Raw genomic sequence first — 17,740 nt, 5'->3', positions numbered from 1 at the left:
AGACACCTGCGCCACAGCCCCGAGAGCCGAGAGTCGTGCGGAGTGTATTGAAACGCTCCTCGGGGCCAACGTCCATCGACGACGGTTCGCGGCGACGCCGCCGCCGCCGGCGGAGACGACAGGTGAAATATTAACCCCTCGTCTGCTGCTGACGAGTCACACCACGGGAATTCTGATGCAGCAGAACGGTGCACCCGCGGTTGCATAGCAATGCCACTGACCGCATTTCCAAGATTCGTTTTGAAGTAGAAGATCAAAGTCTTCTAGCTAGCGTCTTAACAATCTGACTGTATCGATACAGCACCGTTAAAAATACCATAAAGTCAAAGTATCGAATGAAATAAAAATTCGAATATTCAGCTTTATTATGCTGAGAGCAGTCTTCCAATTTTCTTGCATTTAGCTGACCCTAACCAAATTTGCTACACTCGATACATTAACGCTCTGGACGAGGGGTTAATTATTTAATGTGTCACGCTTTCCTTTTCACCAACTAACTGTATGCTTTCGTTAACGCACCCACGTGTCTTTTCTGTCTAACGCTTACTTCGGAACAGCCGGCGCTTTGGAAGAGTTCACCAACACTTTAGGTAAGTGGCCGTTTGCACGTGGAACTCGCAAAAAGAATGATCCTATCCTAACTATAGAAAGACCAAACACGAAATACTGAAAATATGCCATTTTGATGTTACTTGTTGCTCCTTGTATATATTTGCGATTTTTATAAATGGCTTGATTTAAGTGCTACAATGCGGATTGTATGCATTCGGAGTATTCTTAATCCCCTAGAACTCGGCACAGTAAAAACTTTAAAACGGTTTACAGAATGGTAGAATCTCTAATGCGAGGCTCAACTTTTTCGAAAACCTACATTTGCATAACAGCCAGAGTCGCTTAACCTGTAGTAACTACAACTTCTCCGGGTATTAAGAAATCCATTCAACAACTTTCCACGAAAGCACGTTCACAATTCCGCTAATTGCAGAGCAAACAATCCAATTATTTCAACTCGCGCGCGCTGTTTCTAGCGTTAACGACACAATTCGAGATAAAAACTGGAACTAAATAATTCCTCTGGTATAGGCTAGGTCTTTCTACGGTTCGGAGCGTGGAAAAAAAGTAAAAGACATCGGAATAATTTGTAAGTATCGTCGCTATCGAGTCGTTAGCCGGAGATTAAAGGTGTACGGACGCTCCAATGTTTTTTTTTCCCCCTCGGGAAAACGTGCCGGTACGAGTCAATTAAACGGGAAAAAGATGCGACGTAGGCCCGGCTCGGATCTAACCGAATTGACAAGTACCGAGTTTCGAACAAGATTCGACGGGGGACATGGGACGAGTTACGAGCCCGTGTCCCGCGCCGCCGTAACTTTTTACTGTCGCTTTACGTCGATCGGAGTCGCCTTAACGACTCCGCAACGGGACAAGAGCAACGTTCGATCTTCGAGCATCCGTTTTTTTTCTTTCTGTTCTTTGTCCCTCGGCCAGTGGTGGACGGTGCATGGTCCAGATGGTCGGCATGGTCGGTGTGCGGGAGCGACTGTACGCACACGAAGAGGAGGTCGTGCGACGATCCGCCACCCAGCCACGGAGGCCGACCTTGCCAGGGTAGGGACATCAGCGTGGCGAATTGCACCAGCGGCATGTGCAACAGTAAGTCACGAGCGAACTCTATTCTATACTTGTCACGACTCTCTCGCCCCCCCTCCCCCCATAAACCGTTCTTCCTTTACGCGGAAAATATACTGCTCCAGGCACGTGTTCTTTGCCTAACTGGTGTGACCTTTTCTAATTTTCACACTATTGTACATTAATGCCTCGGTAGACAGTCAGTCTCATAATTGAATGGGTGTCTGGAAGAGGGGCCTATTTAAATCAGAATACCTTTTTTAAATATGGACCAAACCATTTCAATTGTAATTGTAGAGAAATTGTCTTTAGAAACTGGGCACTTCGTACATAATTGGTTCTACGACTCTTACGTTTCGCTTTCCATTAATAAATTGACTTTTCCGTGGCAAATACCGAGGAAACGGTGCCTGCAAAATATTTAATATTGACACTGGCAAATAGCTTGCGAATCTATCGCAAGTTTCCCTTTCCGGAAATTAAGAGTGAAAGTAGGAGAAATTTAATAATAAATTTATAAAGAAAGATCAAGCCCACAGATAAAGATAACATTAATTTACAGAATAAATTGTTGAAGACGCAGGAATACGTGGAATGGAGTAGTTATCTCTTGCATAATCGACTAACAGTACTCCTTTTTACATTTTCTGCGCCTGTCGATTGAACGTAAATATAGCACTGCTTTCTCGAGAAGATAATTGTCGCTCCAGTTATGCCCGGAAGCCTCAGACAATATCAACAGCGAGAGCCCCGGCCATGAAAGCCTGGGTAATCTTATTTCCTGTCGCGCTCAAAGAAATACGATTACGTCTTGACGCGTTCGCTGTCAGGAATATTTCATTTGATCGTCTTAACTCCATTGTGGATCAATCTCGTTGTTCGTCGAAGAAATGAATTGCACGCCGTGATATTCAATTTGCTTCTCGTGAATCCGCCGCGTCATACTTCCTTCCTTGTTCAGCGGTTTGAAATTGCAAAACAAAATCGTGTGGTTGTATAGATCGGGCGGCGGCGGCGCGTCGGCTACAGGGGAATTAATAACGCGTCGAAGGACTCTACGGTGAACCATAGAAAATGGCAGCAAACGATGTTAAGCCGCGTTAGCCGAGGATATTTCTCAGAGTCGGTTCCCATCGGAGGGAATCCAAGAATCGCTCCCTTTTACGTGTCAATTACCGTGGCTCACCCACTTAGCCCTGAATTACATCCACATTTCTAGAGTCCGTTCGTTCTCTTTTTTTTCCAGACGGCGGCACGAAAATGGGTGGCGCTCACTTGACCGAGGAAGGTAAGTCCATCGACGAACAAAAGGCGCGTTCTCCCACGGGTTTAATCTCCTTTCGCCTCCATTAACCCTCGGACGATGTAATATTCGACGCCGAGACAAAAGACGGTGCACGGTTCCTCTGGATCCGCTATTAAGTCCACCTCACGTCGGAAAATAATAGAAATACTCGCATCAAACTGGTTACTGTCGCTATAAAATGATTATTAACCCTTCCGTGAAGCGTGAACCTCGCCCCGAAGCTGTAGATCACCGACTTGGGGGTAGTTCATGTACTAGATAACCTAATATATCATGCTTAAGTAAATCTATGTACATACGTGGCTCGTGAGTCTGCGGCTCGAACTGCCATTGTGATGGCCAGGGTTGGAATCCAACTACATACAATTCCCCATTTCGCTCATGAAGTTTCACGACCGATTAAAATATTGGCTTATGTCGAATGTTCATAGCGTTTATATTACAAATTGTAAAAATAACACTAATATGTTGTTGGATAACATATATTAATATATTCCGAGGATTAAAATAACACAAAACACTCTACAAAAAAGTGTCATGGATATTCTGGGGATTCAAAAGAATAAAATACAAAAAAATATGATTCAAATATACATCAAATATAACAAAAACCTATACCTCGTATAAAGATCCAAACTAACAAAATACACGAATAAAATAAACAAGTAATAATAAATAACTTCCTCGATAAAACATTCGAAGATGTTGTTCTAGGTATTCAAAATGACAAAACCTGTATGCATTCAGTGAAAAATGTCCCGCGGAAAAATTCGAAGATATTCTTAGGACATCAATAAGATAACCAGAAAATTGATTCAGCTAGTGTGACGTTTGAATGAATTTCTCATTAAGTCTCGTCGCGTCATGGGACAGCGTGGAAAGGGATAGGCTCGGCGATTAGATAAGCCACGATTCGCGATCCATCGGGAACCACCCCCGATTCGTTCCGGGCTCATGGTTGACGCGGGCAAAATCGAGTAAAAAGTTCGTTCTCTCGATGAGTAGGAGGCGGCTTGCAGGGCGCGACCATCCGCGTAGAAAATGCGTCTCGAACTCGTCGCGCGACATTCTCGGATGGGATTCTTCACGGCTGGTGCTCGGTCGTTTATATTCTCGGTGTAACGTGGCGCTTACGGCTTCTCTGGCGATCTGATACCATTCAAATCGGACGTCCCGGCAACTAAATAGAACACCGCGACAGACTTCTATTCCAGCCCGTTGCTCGCGATGCGATACGCATCGATTCCGGGTGTATTAACGCTGGGATCTGCAGACCGCTAAAAGTGACTATTACATTGACAGGCTGCGGTTCTTTATGCAAAATACAAAATTTCCAAGTCGACCGTAAGCAGCGGATATTACCTAAAAATCTATGTCTTGATTCAATAACTTGGAAAGATAATATCACTGCATCTTCAAATTCGTTTAACATAAGTTTGCATTTCCATTTTCCTGATAAACACATCAAGTATGCGTTCATTCACATATTTTGCGAATCATATCAACAAAATATTTCTCTACATCTTTACACTCCCAATAATCGTAAATTCAAAAACGTGGAAGTTGACGGGTCATTTCTCAACAATTCCTAACGACTGCATCTAGTCATTGCCTATCTGGCGCAGAAAGCTTCTGACGAGCTACGCTCGTTTCAGTAGAAGGGGTTAATGGAACGAATGCGGACGCCTGTAGCGATGGAGAGACGAATTCGTCGATTCATCATTGATTACCTCCCTGGCTGGTTTTTACGAGGGTAATGACAACGGGGGATATGCGGGTCGATGGATATTTATACGTAACATGGTAGCTACTCGTGCAGGGTTTCGGTGGAGCCGAATACGTCCTGAAAGATATTTATGAAGTTTATCTCCATTTGCTGGCAGCCGTGTGTGTCAGCCCTATATTTGGCTGTTCTGCGACGAATATGGGACATAACTTTATCACGACTTGTTCAGGTATAACTTCATGAGTTTATACATAAATTCTAAGACACCTGGCGTGCGTAATGAAACATGGGACTTCGATTTGTCTCACAAAATAAATTCTTTCTTTAATCAGGAAGTGATACTTGCATAATTCACAACCCGCACGGGTCTCAGCAATCTGGAACGTCCCCAGGCGTCGAACATCTTCCCCCAAAACCAATTACAAATTTTTCCAATGGCACATCGACATAAAAATTGTCGGACAACGTTCCGAACACGAACCCCTCGCGATCGAAAGGAAACAGGTCCGCCGTTCGGAAGGACGCAATCGTGCTCAAGTGGGTTTGCCGATGAAATTTTCCGCGTCAACGACGAGCGCCGGCTGAGAGCGAGAGCAGACCCCCTCCGACTATTTACTTTTAATTACGCGACTGGTTAATTATTGACGCTCCGCGAGGGGGCCGATCGCCTGCCGGCCCCCCTCCCGAACCGGTCCAAACAATCGTAACAATGAGATGGCGGCTGGTAGTCAAGGGTGGCCCAGTGGTCCGTATAGATTCAGACACCCCCGGTTAGCTGGACGATTCTATCGACCAGGCCACATCAAAGTTGCACGCGATACGGTTTCACCCCCCGGTCTCCGGCTGTCGGAGGGGGGGGGGGGTGGGAGCCGCTTTAATATCGAAGAAAATTATGTAATCGGTAGCCGTTACGCCCCTCAGCGGCCTGCAACAGGGGAAATTGATCGTGCATGCAAATAAAGTGCCATTATCCCGAGCAGGAGAGCCCCGAACGTGTATACGCTGTCGGGATTACCGGCCAGAAACTACCCCCTTTCGCCCCAACCGTCGGGTTCGATTTTCGCGTGGCCACGATAAGAAGCGACGAGTCGCAATCACCGACCTCGAACGTCGCGATTTTCGAGCACACTCGCGTACACGAACACTTTTGAATACAACGTCGAGGAAAGTTCGAGGAAGTTCGCGAACCTGGCACGACCCTAGCTGCACTAGAATCTCCTCGGAATTTAGAAGCCAGCTTAATTCGTTCATCTTTTTCGCGATCTCCCGGGAACGAAGTTCCGCTAATTCCATTCGCCCGCTGACGAACTTAGCGAGTTCGATAATTTCGTTTCAAGAACAACAGTCCCGCTCCTCCACCGGTACTGCTCCGCTCGCAATTAGGTTCTAAGAGATATCCTCGAGGCATAATCTCGGCGCCATTCGGTGGACTGGTTCCGTAAAATTGCTGGAATTGATCCGAGAATTTTTATGACATTAAATTATGCTGGATACACTGCGCAGACCTTGATGACGGTTCATCTGATTGTATTCGTCGAATAAACAGTGGGTAGTTGATTATCTCTCGAAACGATTCAGTCAGTCTTCTTCACGTGTCGAGTGTCAATGCGATTTTGCATTGGTGTGTCGCGTACCTGTGTCGCATGATTGGAGGTTTAGGCGACCTGTGGCTGCTCGATAAAGGCAAGTGGCTATCGGCCGCCGCGCCGTCCACAGACTTTCCAGGGGACGCTGGAATGAGTTATGGCGTTCGGATACATTGGGTCGGGGTTATGAAGCGTTATCAATTGCCGCTAAGAAAATAAATCTCGGCACCCTCTGTGCGCCACTTTTCAGCCTCGCGAAGGGTGAGACTCGCGAACAGCTATACCTCTTTCTCTCTCTCTCTCTCGCACCCTCGCCGCGATCCTCCCCCGAGAGGGTAACGACGCGGAACTATTGCATTTTTAGGGGAGGTTCTCTCCCCCTGTTCACGAATTCGTATGCGTTTTCGACGCCGCCGTATATTGATGTTCGAAGCACGTGTCCCCGGGACGGGTAAGCGTGCTCCAAGCAGCCGCCGCCACTCTGGCATGATCCTGCGGAGGAGGAACGGCTCCTTCGGAGTCACGTACCGGGGTTACAACCGGGAATGGCTTTGACATTCTAAAATTGGAAGAAGCTTAGGAACGTCAGCCATCGGTTTGTCGCGGTATTTCTTGAAAATCCCGGGCCGGCACGCGCATCCTAAACGCGACGATGAAGTCGGAGACGTATAGCCCCGACGTTCGTCTTCTTGGCCTTCTGGCGCAATCAGGGTCTGTTGAAATTTTCATACTTGTCAGTTTTCTAATTTATTGTACGTCTCGATTTCTCATATGAGTAATTGGAACACACAATTAATACACTCCTCGATTTGCTCGATCGATAGTTTCCGTCCACGTTCGTTTGACATTTTAATTGGACCAATTGTACTTCATTCATGATTTTATACTGTGAACAAATAGAGGAAAGTTCGTCACGATCATAGAAAAATCAAAAATTCTGCTGCATTTTCTGCCTGTTTCTCAGGTTCCAAATCATTAAACCAGAAGCGATCACATTGAATGAAATGTTCGAGTCCAACGAGTAGAATCTGCCGGTCTTAATTTCATAAATTTAATTACCACAAAACCCGATTGTCTCGCGCTATGGAAATTTTATTCATACACTAACGTAGCTTTAAACCTCACCTGAATATTCATGTGAACCCTCTCCTGTCCTTCGAGCAGAAATTCCGCATTTCCCAAGTACCTTTCCAAATCCTTAATTTCCTGGACATTTCGTTCCAACTTCGTGCACCTGCTGGAAACATAAAAACTGTAAGTAGAACACAGTTTGTCGGATTAAAGCATGCAGCGAAAATGAGTGACGCATTATCCGAGGGTTGAAAGCATTCTCGGGCACTTACACGTTGTCGTGTAGCCGCAGCTTGCCAGGACCGGGAGCCAAATTAGTTAAAAATTAACCGACACGTAGTTGGCTCGAGTTAGAATCAATTTAGCAACCGGGTTGCCCTGGAACGTTGGTTGAAGCATCGTGTTCTCTTTCTCTCGTCGACGAATTCTACGGAACAGAGTCGGACGGGTGCGCATCGCGATGAGAAAAGTTTCAAGAATAATTTCGTAAATTGATATCCGCGAACTTTCTCGATTTATGACGGGCCGTATATCGTTCAGTATTTACGGCTGCGAGACCGTTCCCTTAATCTCGTGAAGACTGCGAGCAGCTCACTGTTACATAATTCATAAAACGCGTTCGAATCTCGGTGAAACTTTGCATACAGGTAATTCAATCCCGATTTCATACGGACTGCGAAACAGAGGAGGGAGTAGGAGAGGCTATTCCAGCATGGCGCAATCCTTTCTCTCTCTCTCTCTCTCTCTCTCCTGTTCCCTCTCTTTCTCCTTTCTTAGTCCCTCTCGGTGCCTTTTAATCGCTTCCCACGTAGCCTTTGTTGCCATCGTGTCCACTGTCCGTCTCTCGCGACCGACACGAAATTATTAGGTTGTTGCACACGAAGTCGTAGGCCTTTTTAATGGCACTATACATTATCCCCCGGCACCGAATGAATTTTATTGGTCGAAATAAGTCCCGACCAAACCAGAGGATACACCGCCGCAATTATCCCGCAATTACTTCTCGAACATTTATATTATTATTGCGAAACCCAACGTGCACGTAAATCTTCGCTCTTTATACGCCTTTGATTACCATCGTCCGGCCCTACCCTGATTTCGATCGGAAAATTAAATACAGCTTTTTGAAACCACCATGTCGACCCACCGTCGCTTTAGCTTGCTTCATCGATCATTTTTCTTAAAATCTGCCTTGTGAAATCGATAATCTTACGATCGAGGGTCAGATATTCTACTCTTTGAACCTGGCGATTTAGCCTCTCTTACACATAGACAGTTGTCTAGTAAAAATATGAGCTGGTTTCAAGAAATATAATAAAGTATACAGGCACATACATTATTTCTTTTGCAACGTTCTTGTAGCCGTTTACAGGTTCACGTTCATATAACATAAAAAAACCATACAGGCGAGGTTCAACCTCGAAATTGCATCCTCGAAAGAAATTCGCATCGCAGTCGAGGCTCTCGCAAATCCCAATAAAATAAATCAGTAGCCCGGCCACATTTCATCCAGCAAATAAATAACATATTATCCACAACTATCCTCTCCTCTCTCCATCAATCAGCCTCCGAAAAAATCCGGTTGCACGTAGCGAATCGGTAATCCCCCGATGAAGAGGCCAACGTTCCCGTAGCCGGTGCTTTACCGTTTCTTGCTTGGGGACGCGTTAATGGCCACGATAATAACGATCCGAATCTTTATCGTCGCGCGGAATAACGCGCGGGGGGCAGTAAAACGATAAACCGGCCCCCGGGTGAAACGAGTCTCCGCCGGGTCCCTCGGCGTAAATGGAGAGGAACCTTAAAACTTTCCTGCTACGACGACGAACCGTTTAAAAACGCGTCCTTCTTTCTCCAACCGGCGAGAACGGTACGGGGAGCGCGAGCGCGCGCCGCAGCCGGGTGCACGTCTCGGACCCGTAAAAAGTAAATAAAAGTTGCCGAGTGTAAATTATTCATGAGCGGGGGGTCGGTTGTTGGTTGTCGTCCGGTCTCGCGCGAACGAGGAGAGAGGGCACGCTTCTCGCGGACACGCGAAAATTACCGTCTCCATTTGCACGCTGCTTCTTAAACGCGGAAAGATGGATAGAGATAGATGGCAGAAAGAGTTTTAAACCGCCGACACACAACGTCTCGAACGTCGGCAGAGGGAAAGAGAGTCGGCAGATCGTATCTCGCGGAGCGCCTCCTTAAAGCGAGGAATTAACGCCTGCTGGTTACTCTAATCCCTCGCGAAGCGATAATCCTGCCGAGTAGACGCGGTGACAAAGTTTCGAATTAGCGTCTGCCGGCGATCTATCTTCTCTTTCTCGTTCTTCCTTTCTTTCCTGTTCTCTCTTTTTACTCCTTACGTCGAGCCGGACCCTTTTCGCGAGTACAGACTTGTGAAACGGAAAGAGTTCCGTTGTCTCGGCAAAAAAAAAGCGTACTAAAACGGAAACGTTTGATGTTGACAGCGAACCGGCAGATGGACGTCGCTCTCTACGTCGGCCTGACTGTCGCCTGCGTGGTAATCGGCGGCCTGGTCGTTTTCCTGGCGAAGTTCCTCAGGCGCAAAGGTCGGGACCATTCCCTTTACTCCATGGCCCGTAACGGTAAGCATCTCCGACACGAAAAACCCCTTCCACCTTGAAACAAAGGAGCGAAAGGTGCCGCACACGGTGTAATTACTGTGCTCGTTACACCTGTTTTCTTCCTTGAAGTCTCGGCAGAGAGAAGTCACTCGGAAGAATGTCTGATTGGTTGCTGGGTTGCTGTTGCTCGAAATGACTATTTCTAAGAATCAGGCTTGAGAACTGTTGCAATATGGATTGTGTTCTAGACCTGTTGTCCTAGAACCGTTTATTATTGTTTCTAATGAGAATTAATTAAGAAGATCATGGAATAGTTCGAATTATTTTCGGAATAGTTTGAGCTCTACAACCACTGTATCCATCCCGAATGACCTTTTTCTAGCAGCAGAGAGCGTTCAAGCACAGTTTGCAGTGCCCGTGCCAATTTGTTAGCATTTCCGATCCTTTGCTCGCAAAGCACGATTAGAATGATACTGTTTCGAAGTTTGACTGACATTACGTGCTCGCTGCTTTCATCCAATGGGTCACGGAACGATCGTAAGAATAGAGTGGAACATACGTCGTTCGTAATGGACGCTCGGTTAACGGTGACGTATCTGGAACGAGTTCGAGTCAGACTCTGGCTCTGTTGCACAACGGTTTTGTGGAAACTTTGCGACCGCTAATGGAGTAAATCATATTAGATCGCGAGGTTCGTTGGTCTAGTTACCCGCTGTGGGACGGGGGCCAGCAAGTCTATTCGATGATCCTCTTGGAAACAGAGTTATTAATGAATGGGGGCTTAAATTTTCGAGGAGCGCTTCGTTATCGATTCTATTTGCAACGTTGCAATTTAGCTGATTCGTTGATGGAGTCGCGAAAATTTTTATCGAAAATTAACAAGTTTCCAGTTCGAGTTTGTATTTTATCCGAAAAGGAAATTAGAAGGTTGGAAAGGAACACGATAAATATAAATTGTCTGCTTCTCGTGTAGAGTATTATCGACAATAAAGTAGTTGTAAAAGGAATCCCAAGGCAAAGGGGTAATATTCCGATCGAACCACACCCAGTATCGATGTCCATGGTCAGCCCATGCTAAAGGGAATAACAAATTCGATGGCAAGCAAAGAGAACCGATGAAAGCGGCGAGCAGTGGGTCACGTGGTACAGTAATGCCTCGATATATGTGAAAACTTCGGGACCTAAAGTAAATGTCACTTGCGTGCGGACTCCATTCCTTGATCTCTTAATCGAACATAGAAGGGAGACAACGTTAATCCAGTAACAAAACTTCTTTATTTCTAATGATTTCTAAATGAAACCTTCGCTAACGTACTCGCGAAATATTTCTGTTTTCCATAAAAAAAAAAATAATGAAAAAGAAGAATGTTTTGTCATTGGATCAGCATCGCTCCACTTCTCGCCGGCCGAGTTTCCAGGCCCCCGGGGTGTACACCCGGCAGGAGTGGGGATGAATGAGTCCCAAAAACTGTGCGCGCCTGTTTCACATATACCGAGGCGTTCCCGTAGTTGTAGTAGTGTCACAGCGGCGTCTGTCCGCAGCGCGCAGAGATACCCACGGGCCGTGGCTCGGCGGTGTGCGTTTCAGAATTCCAGCCGGAGTTCTTCCCGGACCAGGACAAGAAGCTGAGCTTGCAGCCGGACGTAACGGCGACGAGCGTGCCGGCCTGCTACGAGTATCCTTTCGACCCGAAGCTGTCGATGTCGAGATCCCTCTCCGAGCACCACTACGACGTCCCCCACCTCTCGATCGCGCCGCAACCGTCTCCGATGTCGCCCACGCCGAGCACTTCGACCCAAGAGTCATGCAGCGACAAACAGATCCATTCCGACTGCGAGAACAGCGTCACTAGCTCGTACCCGTCCTCGGACTCGACCTACAATGTCGCCTCGGAGAGCGTCCGTTTGCCGAAGCTCGAGACCGGAAACGTTGCGGGTGCGGCGGTGAACACACGGGGTGCCCTACTCGTGCTTCCGGATGCTGGCATATCGATGTCCGTGCCCGAGGGAGCTGTGCCCAAGCCACTCAGGGAGGAACTCTACCTGGCGGTGCTCAACGAGGATCGCTTTAGGCCTCGATTACCCGGTAAGCGATGCGTGCATTATTAATTGCGCCCGGTGCGTATGACGGTTACCCCGTTGCCGTTCCGCCGACCGGATATCGATCCGATTCAATCAACGGCCGTCCCGCCAACCGATGCCAGGACCTTCGGGTAATGAATATTGACGGATCCCCCTCCCCCCTCTCGCCCCTCGAACCAGCTAACTACCTTTTTCGTCCTGATCCGCGAACGGTGACGTCGAGAGGCCCCTAAGGTGCGCTCTACATTTCACGACACCGCTTGACATATTCTCGCTGTTTTGACTCTCGCGGGATACTTGATCCAGATTTCGGAGGATAATTGGACTCGGTATTGATTAATCGTTGTCCGTTGGGAGAATACTTGTGGCATCGAGTGCGGCCGACGTATTATCGGTATATTCGGTGTCCACGTCTTGCAATTGATGGAGACTTATTTTTTCATTTTGCACAACAAATCCGCAGTCTGGCCATAAGCCGACCCAGTCGCGAATTAGATGTCCGATCCGCGACTCCGCCAACCGAATTCGCAGCAGGCCTGATTATTTGCCCGCAGATGGCATCACGCAGTTATCAGCAGTGGTGACATGCGGCCCATCCTCGGCGACGTTCAACAAGCCTGTGATCCTGCAATTCGAGCACTGCGCGATGCTGCACCCCGCCACGTGGGAGCTAAGCGTCTGGGCTTGCGATGGCCTAAGTGTGGAGGACGGTATGGCTGTTGCATCCTCTAAGGATCACCAGTCGATCACGTGGACCAGGGTGTTAACATTAGGCAACGAGACGATCAACACGCCGCTGTTCACGCAACTAGACCACGCGGAGGCATTCATCGTGACGGAGCAGCTCCGGGGATACGTCTTAGCTGGTCAGAGCTGTGAGAATACCATCGCCACGAAGAGGCTGCGACTAGCATTGTTCGCTAGCCAGGCTGGTCAATGCTGTGTCAGGGTGTACGCGGTGGAAGACACCAAGGCAGCCATGAAGGCGATCGTGGACAAGGAATTACAGATCAGAGGTTACCTGCTGGACAAGCCGAGGACGCTGTTGTTCCAGGACAACGGCGAGACCTTGTGCGTCAGCCTCGAAGAGGTTGGCAACGAATGGCAGAGCAAATCGCCTACGGAAAGACAGGAGGTCTCGTTCAGGGACGTATGGAACTGCCAGGAGAACACCAAACACGTCACCTTTGGGCTAGACGCTGCCTTCGGTCCTACCACTACCAGAAGCTATAAGCTTCAAGTCTCCCAAGGCAATTCTGATACCAGGCAGGTGTTCAGGATCGTCTACGACGGCGCGAAGCAATTGATTTCCTCCGGAAGCGTGACCAGGCCGCTGCGAGAGGTGACCGTGGTCAGCAGCGGGCATGCTAATAACGCGACCACAGACTCCACCACCCTCAGACCGTTTCGGTTTACCAGGTCCCTAAGGAAGCAGCTCTGCCAGTGCCTGGACCCGCCGAACGCCCTCGGCAACGACTGGAGAATGCTGGCGCAGAGGCTCCAGGTTGACAGGTTAGCAATCTTATGAGCTTCGCGAACGTGCGCGCCCGCTACCGGTGACTGACGGCACGTCCTCGGGGGACGCTTCGCCAGTTTCTTTGAATGTTGACCGTCAGACAGGGTCTTTTAAAGGATCTAACATAAGATCGCTCGTAGCCCGACCAGTAGCTTAATCCTTTTCGCTATAACCGAGCCCGGGTGTTCCCTGTAAAGCAACTCCTGACAGTATTCTTTGTGCCGGACAGCCAGGGTAGTCATTTATCCTTCTTATATTGCACGCGATGCCCGTTACAGTAGCCAACCTCTTTACGGATCACTGACAGGTGGCTATTCTCGATACCCTCATTGCTAGACCGGTGTGTGGTTCGACGAGTGAATTATGCGTATCACGGTGACGTAAAGTAGCTGCCGTCGTTCACACTGTTGCTTGCGGGGAACAAACGGTTTTGCACTGTGGTGTTTTATTTTTCAATTTTTCGTGGATTTTCGATCGGGGAATAGACCTTGAAACCTTGTTATAAGAATTTAACGATTTCAAAACTCCGGTTCCTTCTCTCACTAATGTCTTCAATTTAAAGTAATACCTATTTTGGAGCAGCTATTATCAAATATACAGGATAACTCCTCCAAAGGTCATTGAAGGTCAATATATTATACAGGGTGAGTCATCTAACGTTGCCACCTCAATTGTCTTTGTTCTTTTTATAGATACGTCAAATGTCTGAAGGACAAAGTTGAATGGTTCAGTGGGGCTCACATGATACCAGAAATATTTTTGTTTTTATGTGATTTTTTTAGAGATGTCAAGCTCACCTCCATTTTTTAAAATGGCACTTGGTATTTTTGACTTGACAGTATTATAGCCCGTATCAAGACGAATTCAACGACCTAGTATACCGTGACCTTCGGATGACCTTGAAGTACCATTTAAAAAAATGATGGTGGCCTTCTCACGATTTTTCAAATACTTGCAATAATCTGTCAAAAAAATATTTTCAACAAAAGTTGATCAGTTTTCGATTGGCTATACGTATATTGCAATAAAAATATTCAAAAATTTTCTTTTCCATTATTGTCAAGGCTTTAAGGTACTTGCAAAATGGTACTGCAAGGTCATCCGAAGGTCATGGTATACTAGGTCGTTGAATTCGTTTTGATACGGGCTATAATACTGTTTAGTCAAAAATACCAAGTGCCATATACAAAAATAAAGGTGACATTGATATCTCTAAAAAAGATCACATAAAAACAAAAATATTTTCGGGAATCATACGAGCCCCACTGAACCATTCAACTTTGTTCTTCAGACATTTGACGTATCTTTAAAAACAACAAAGATATTTGAGGTGGCAACGTTAGGTGACTCACCCCGTATATGGTTGAATTTGGTGTCAAGTTAGACGATGAAGTTTCGGAATAATTTCACAGTAATTTTTAAAAAATTTCACAATATGTAATTGCCCTGTATGCATCCTGAAATATTTTCTCGTATTGCTAAAAACAACAGAGATATTTAGAGTGACATCGTATTCCGTACACTTCAGAGGAAGGTTAACAATTCCCCACAAGTTAGATAGTTCCTCAGCTCCCCCGATACGAGTATGCTCTTCTATAGTCCGACTAGTTGACAAAAGGGTATCCCCGTTGCTTTGCAGGTACATCAACTACTTCGCAACGAAGTCCAGTCCGACTGAGCATATCCTGGACCTGTGGGAAGCTAAGCATCACGAGCCAACAGCGGTGACGGACTTGCTGAACCATCTGCGAGTGATGGGCAGAACGGACGCGGCGACGATCTTAGAAGCGCAACTTGGTCCGTGGCTTTGAACAGTAACCGGTGAACCTCGAGACAATTCCAGTGGTGAGTGATAGCCATGATAAACGGACATTCAGTGAGTCAGTGGACGAATGATTCAGCGGTGAATACCTGCGAACCACGGTGGAATCATTCTCCGTGGTGAACTCATCGAAACACAGCCTTAGTTGTGCGCGTACGACGCGCGGCTCCTTTGTACATAGTACCCCGTTTGTAAGAAGAAAGAATGAAAGAAAAAGGAAAAGACTCAAGCCGTTTTGAGAATCGTAATGTTAATAATAATCGTGAACGAAGTAAGAAGAAAACCTAGAGACTGTGCATTTAGATGGATATATGTGTACATACGTACTAAGACAACTCGCGAGAAATAAAGAATGGATCTGCGTGTCCATTTGAACGGATGTTTATATATAAATAACGAAAAGGTATATATAAATATATATATATATAGATAGGTAGTTAGGTAGAGGACACATCGAGTAAGGACGAGCGAAAGTGAAAGATATCGGCATCGTTCCAGCGCGATATAAAATAAACGGGCGAAAAATGCTGATGGTAAATGGAACGCGTTTTATCGATTTGTTATATATATATATTTATATATATATATGTATATGTATATGGAAAACGGAACATGCACGAGCAGACACACGAACGAACGGATATACACACACATGGACAGAGAGACACACCAGTTTCCTGGAGGATGATCGTGCCAAAATTCCACACCTCTCGGTTTTCAAAGAACGAAACGCGTTTTCCGTTGATGTTTCTATTCAGAGTTTGTTGAAAAATGCCGTGTTTCTTTCCGTGCACGTCGACAATACACTCCGCGCCGATACACGATACGATTTTTTTTAGCGAACGCGACGAAAAATGGCGAGATAAAATGCGAGAGAGAGAGAGAGAGAGTGAGAGAGAAAGAGTGGGAGAGAGGAGAGACATGTAGGTGGAAGCGAATCGCGCGCGGACGTTCGATCGCGTAGAACGAACCGCGAGAAATCCGATGATTTAAATCGACACAAGTTTATTTGGAAGATTGTATATTTGTTACTTTCGACGAATAAAATATTCTTGTATACCTCGAGCGGTTGTCTCAATTTTTCTCCAATTTTTCATCTAACTTAAATTCCTGTTCCTATAAAAATTTTTCGTTTTTGCTGTGGACTGCCTAAAGGTAAGTGGCAACTAAAATCTTATTGTCCACGTTGCTAGATATAACACGACATTACATTAAAGTTGAAAACCTTTCGATAAAATAAATTAATTTCTGCGCTTGACGCAAACTTGAGTCCTCCATTTCGTCTGGAAAAAGTGGATATTGGGTGTATAGAGTTCTCGAAAGGTTTCTCGACTTTTTCACAGGCCGATATCGAGTTTCGCCAGAACGAATTCGTAATTGTGATCCCTCGGTAGGTTCGCCTAATATTCTCAGTCGCCGATGACGAAACCTCCCTTAAATATGAAACCTTGGAAGGGACGACGAGTAACACGATACGAACGCGGGCTCTCTAATGCCCGAAGACGACGAAGAAGAATATAAGTAAGAATCTTACTTTCTCTGGAAAGAGTGAGTCAGCATTGATCGCGGACTCCCACGATTCTGACCAGTAATCGTTGCAAAGTTCCATGTGGTCGAGTTGTGTCCCGTCATTATATCGTGTTTTCGATTCCGTGATATCAGGTAACTGGTGAAACCACGATGCGTGCACTTAATACATCCTCGGATTAGTTCGAAACGGTTTACCTGAACGCCGTTGTTCTCGGAACCCGCCAGAATCGCGTGAATCGTGCGACAAAAATTAAACGCGCGGAGGGAACGATTTTAATAAACAATTTCGCCGAGTTTTCAATCTGCCGATAAGCTCTGTCTAGAGTCCAACAATTATTCTACCCTTTACAAGGGTTTCAAACCATTCGGACAACGTGTTATTAAATCAATTGTGATACTGCACGATTCTTTGTTTTTCTATGATTCCGTCACAATTTAGCTGCAAACTCGGCAATCTTAAAAATTCGGGTGACTCCTCTTTTCATATTCTTTACATTTTAAATCATATATTTTTTAATTAACTCACCATTCTTTACGAAAGAGTACTAAACCACGTTTAGTAATATTAGCAGTATTAAAATTGTATAAACTACAATATTTTCAGAGACCGGTTCTAATTGATGCAAGCGGTAGATATTCCAATTCTCCGCGAAAGAAAATAAAATACTCCCGTGAATAATCGGTTCGCGGAACAGGATTCGCGTTTTCCGCGGAAACTCGAGCAAGCGCGCTTTCTACGAGCATCACGCGACGTCGCGACGCACGAGAAGCGATTCCCCACGATTTATCACGAAACAACGTCCGTCATGGTCTATCAACACTGTGCACAATGGGCTCTGCTGCCGGGAAATGCGTTTTATCGCCGTATCGCTGATAATTTCAAAAGACACCGACTCCAT

General features: G+C 46.2%; 1 protein-coding gene across 3 annotated transcripts in view; it reads left to right on the top strand.

Moving 5' to 3' along the window:
- The window catches only part of LOC143210131 (netrin receptor UNC5C), a 56,728-nt gene extending 40,352 nt beyond the window's left edge, over positions 1-16,376 (top strand). The window contains exons 6-12 of one of the 3 annotated variants that reach the window (XM_076426687.1): positions 558-590; positions 1,489-1,653; positions 2,876-2,917; positions 9,775-9,912; positions 11,480-11,977; positions 12,528-13,485; positions 15,129-16,376. In XM_076426687.1, the coding sequence (XP_076282802.1) occupies positions 558-590; positions 1,489-1,653; positions 2,876-2,917; positions 9,775-9,912; positions 11,480-11,977; positions 12,528-13,485; positions 15,129-15,300 (2,006 nt within the window). In that variant the 3' untranslated portion in view covers positions 15,301-16,376. The remainder of the gene's footprint in view (positions 1-557; positions 591-1,488; positions 1,654-2,875; positions 2,918-9,774; positions 9,913-11,479; positions 11,978-12,527; positions 13,486-15,128) is intronic. The other 2 variants (XM_076426688.1, XM_076426689.1) reach the window with 2 other exon arrangements.
- The last annotated feature ends 1,364 nt before the right edge of the window (positions 16,377-17,740 follow it).

Source organism: Lasioglossum baleicum, chromosome 6 (genome assembly GCF_051020765.1).
Source record: "Lasioglossum baleicum chromosome 6, iyLasBale1, whole genome shotgun sequence".
NCBI lineage: Eukaryota > Metazoa > Arthropoda > Insecta > Hymenoptera > Halictidae > Lasioglossum > Lasioglossum baleicum.
Note: the sequence above shows the minus strand (reverse complement) of the source record. Positions and strands in the feature narration are given on the sequence as shown.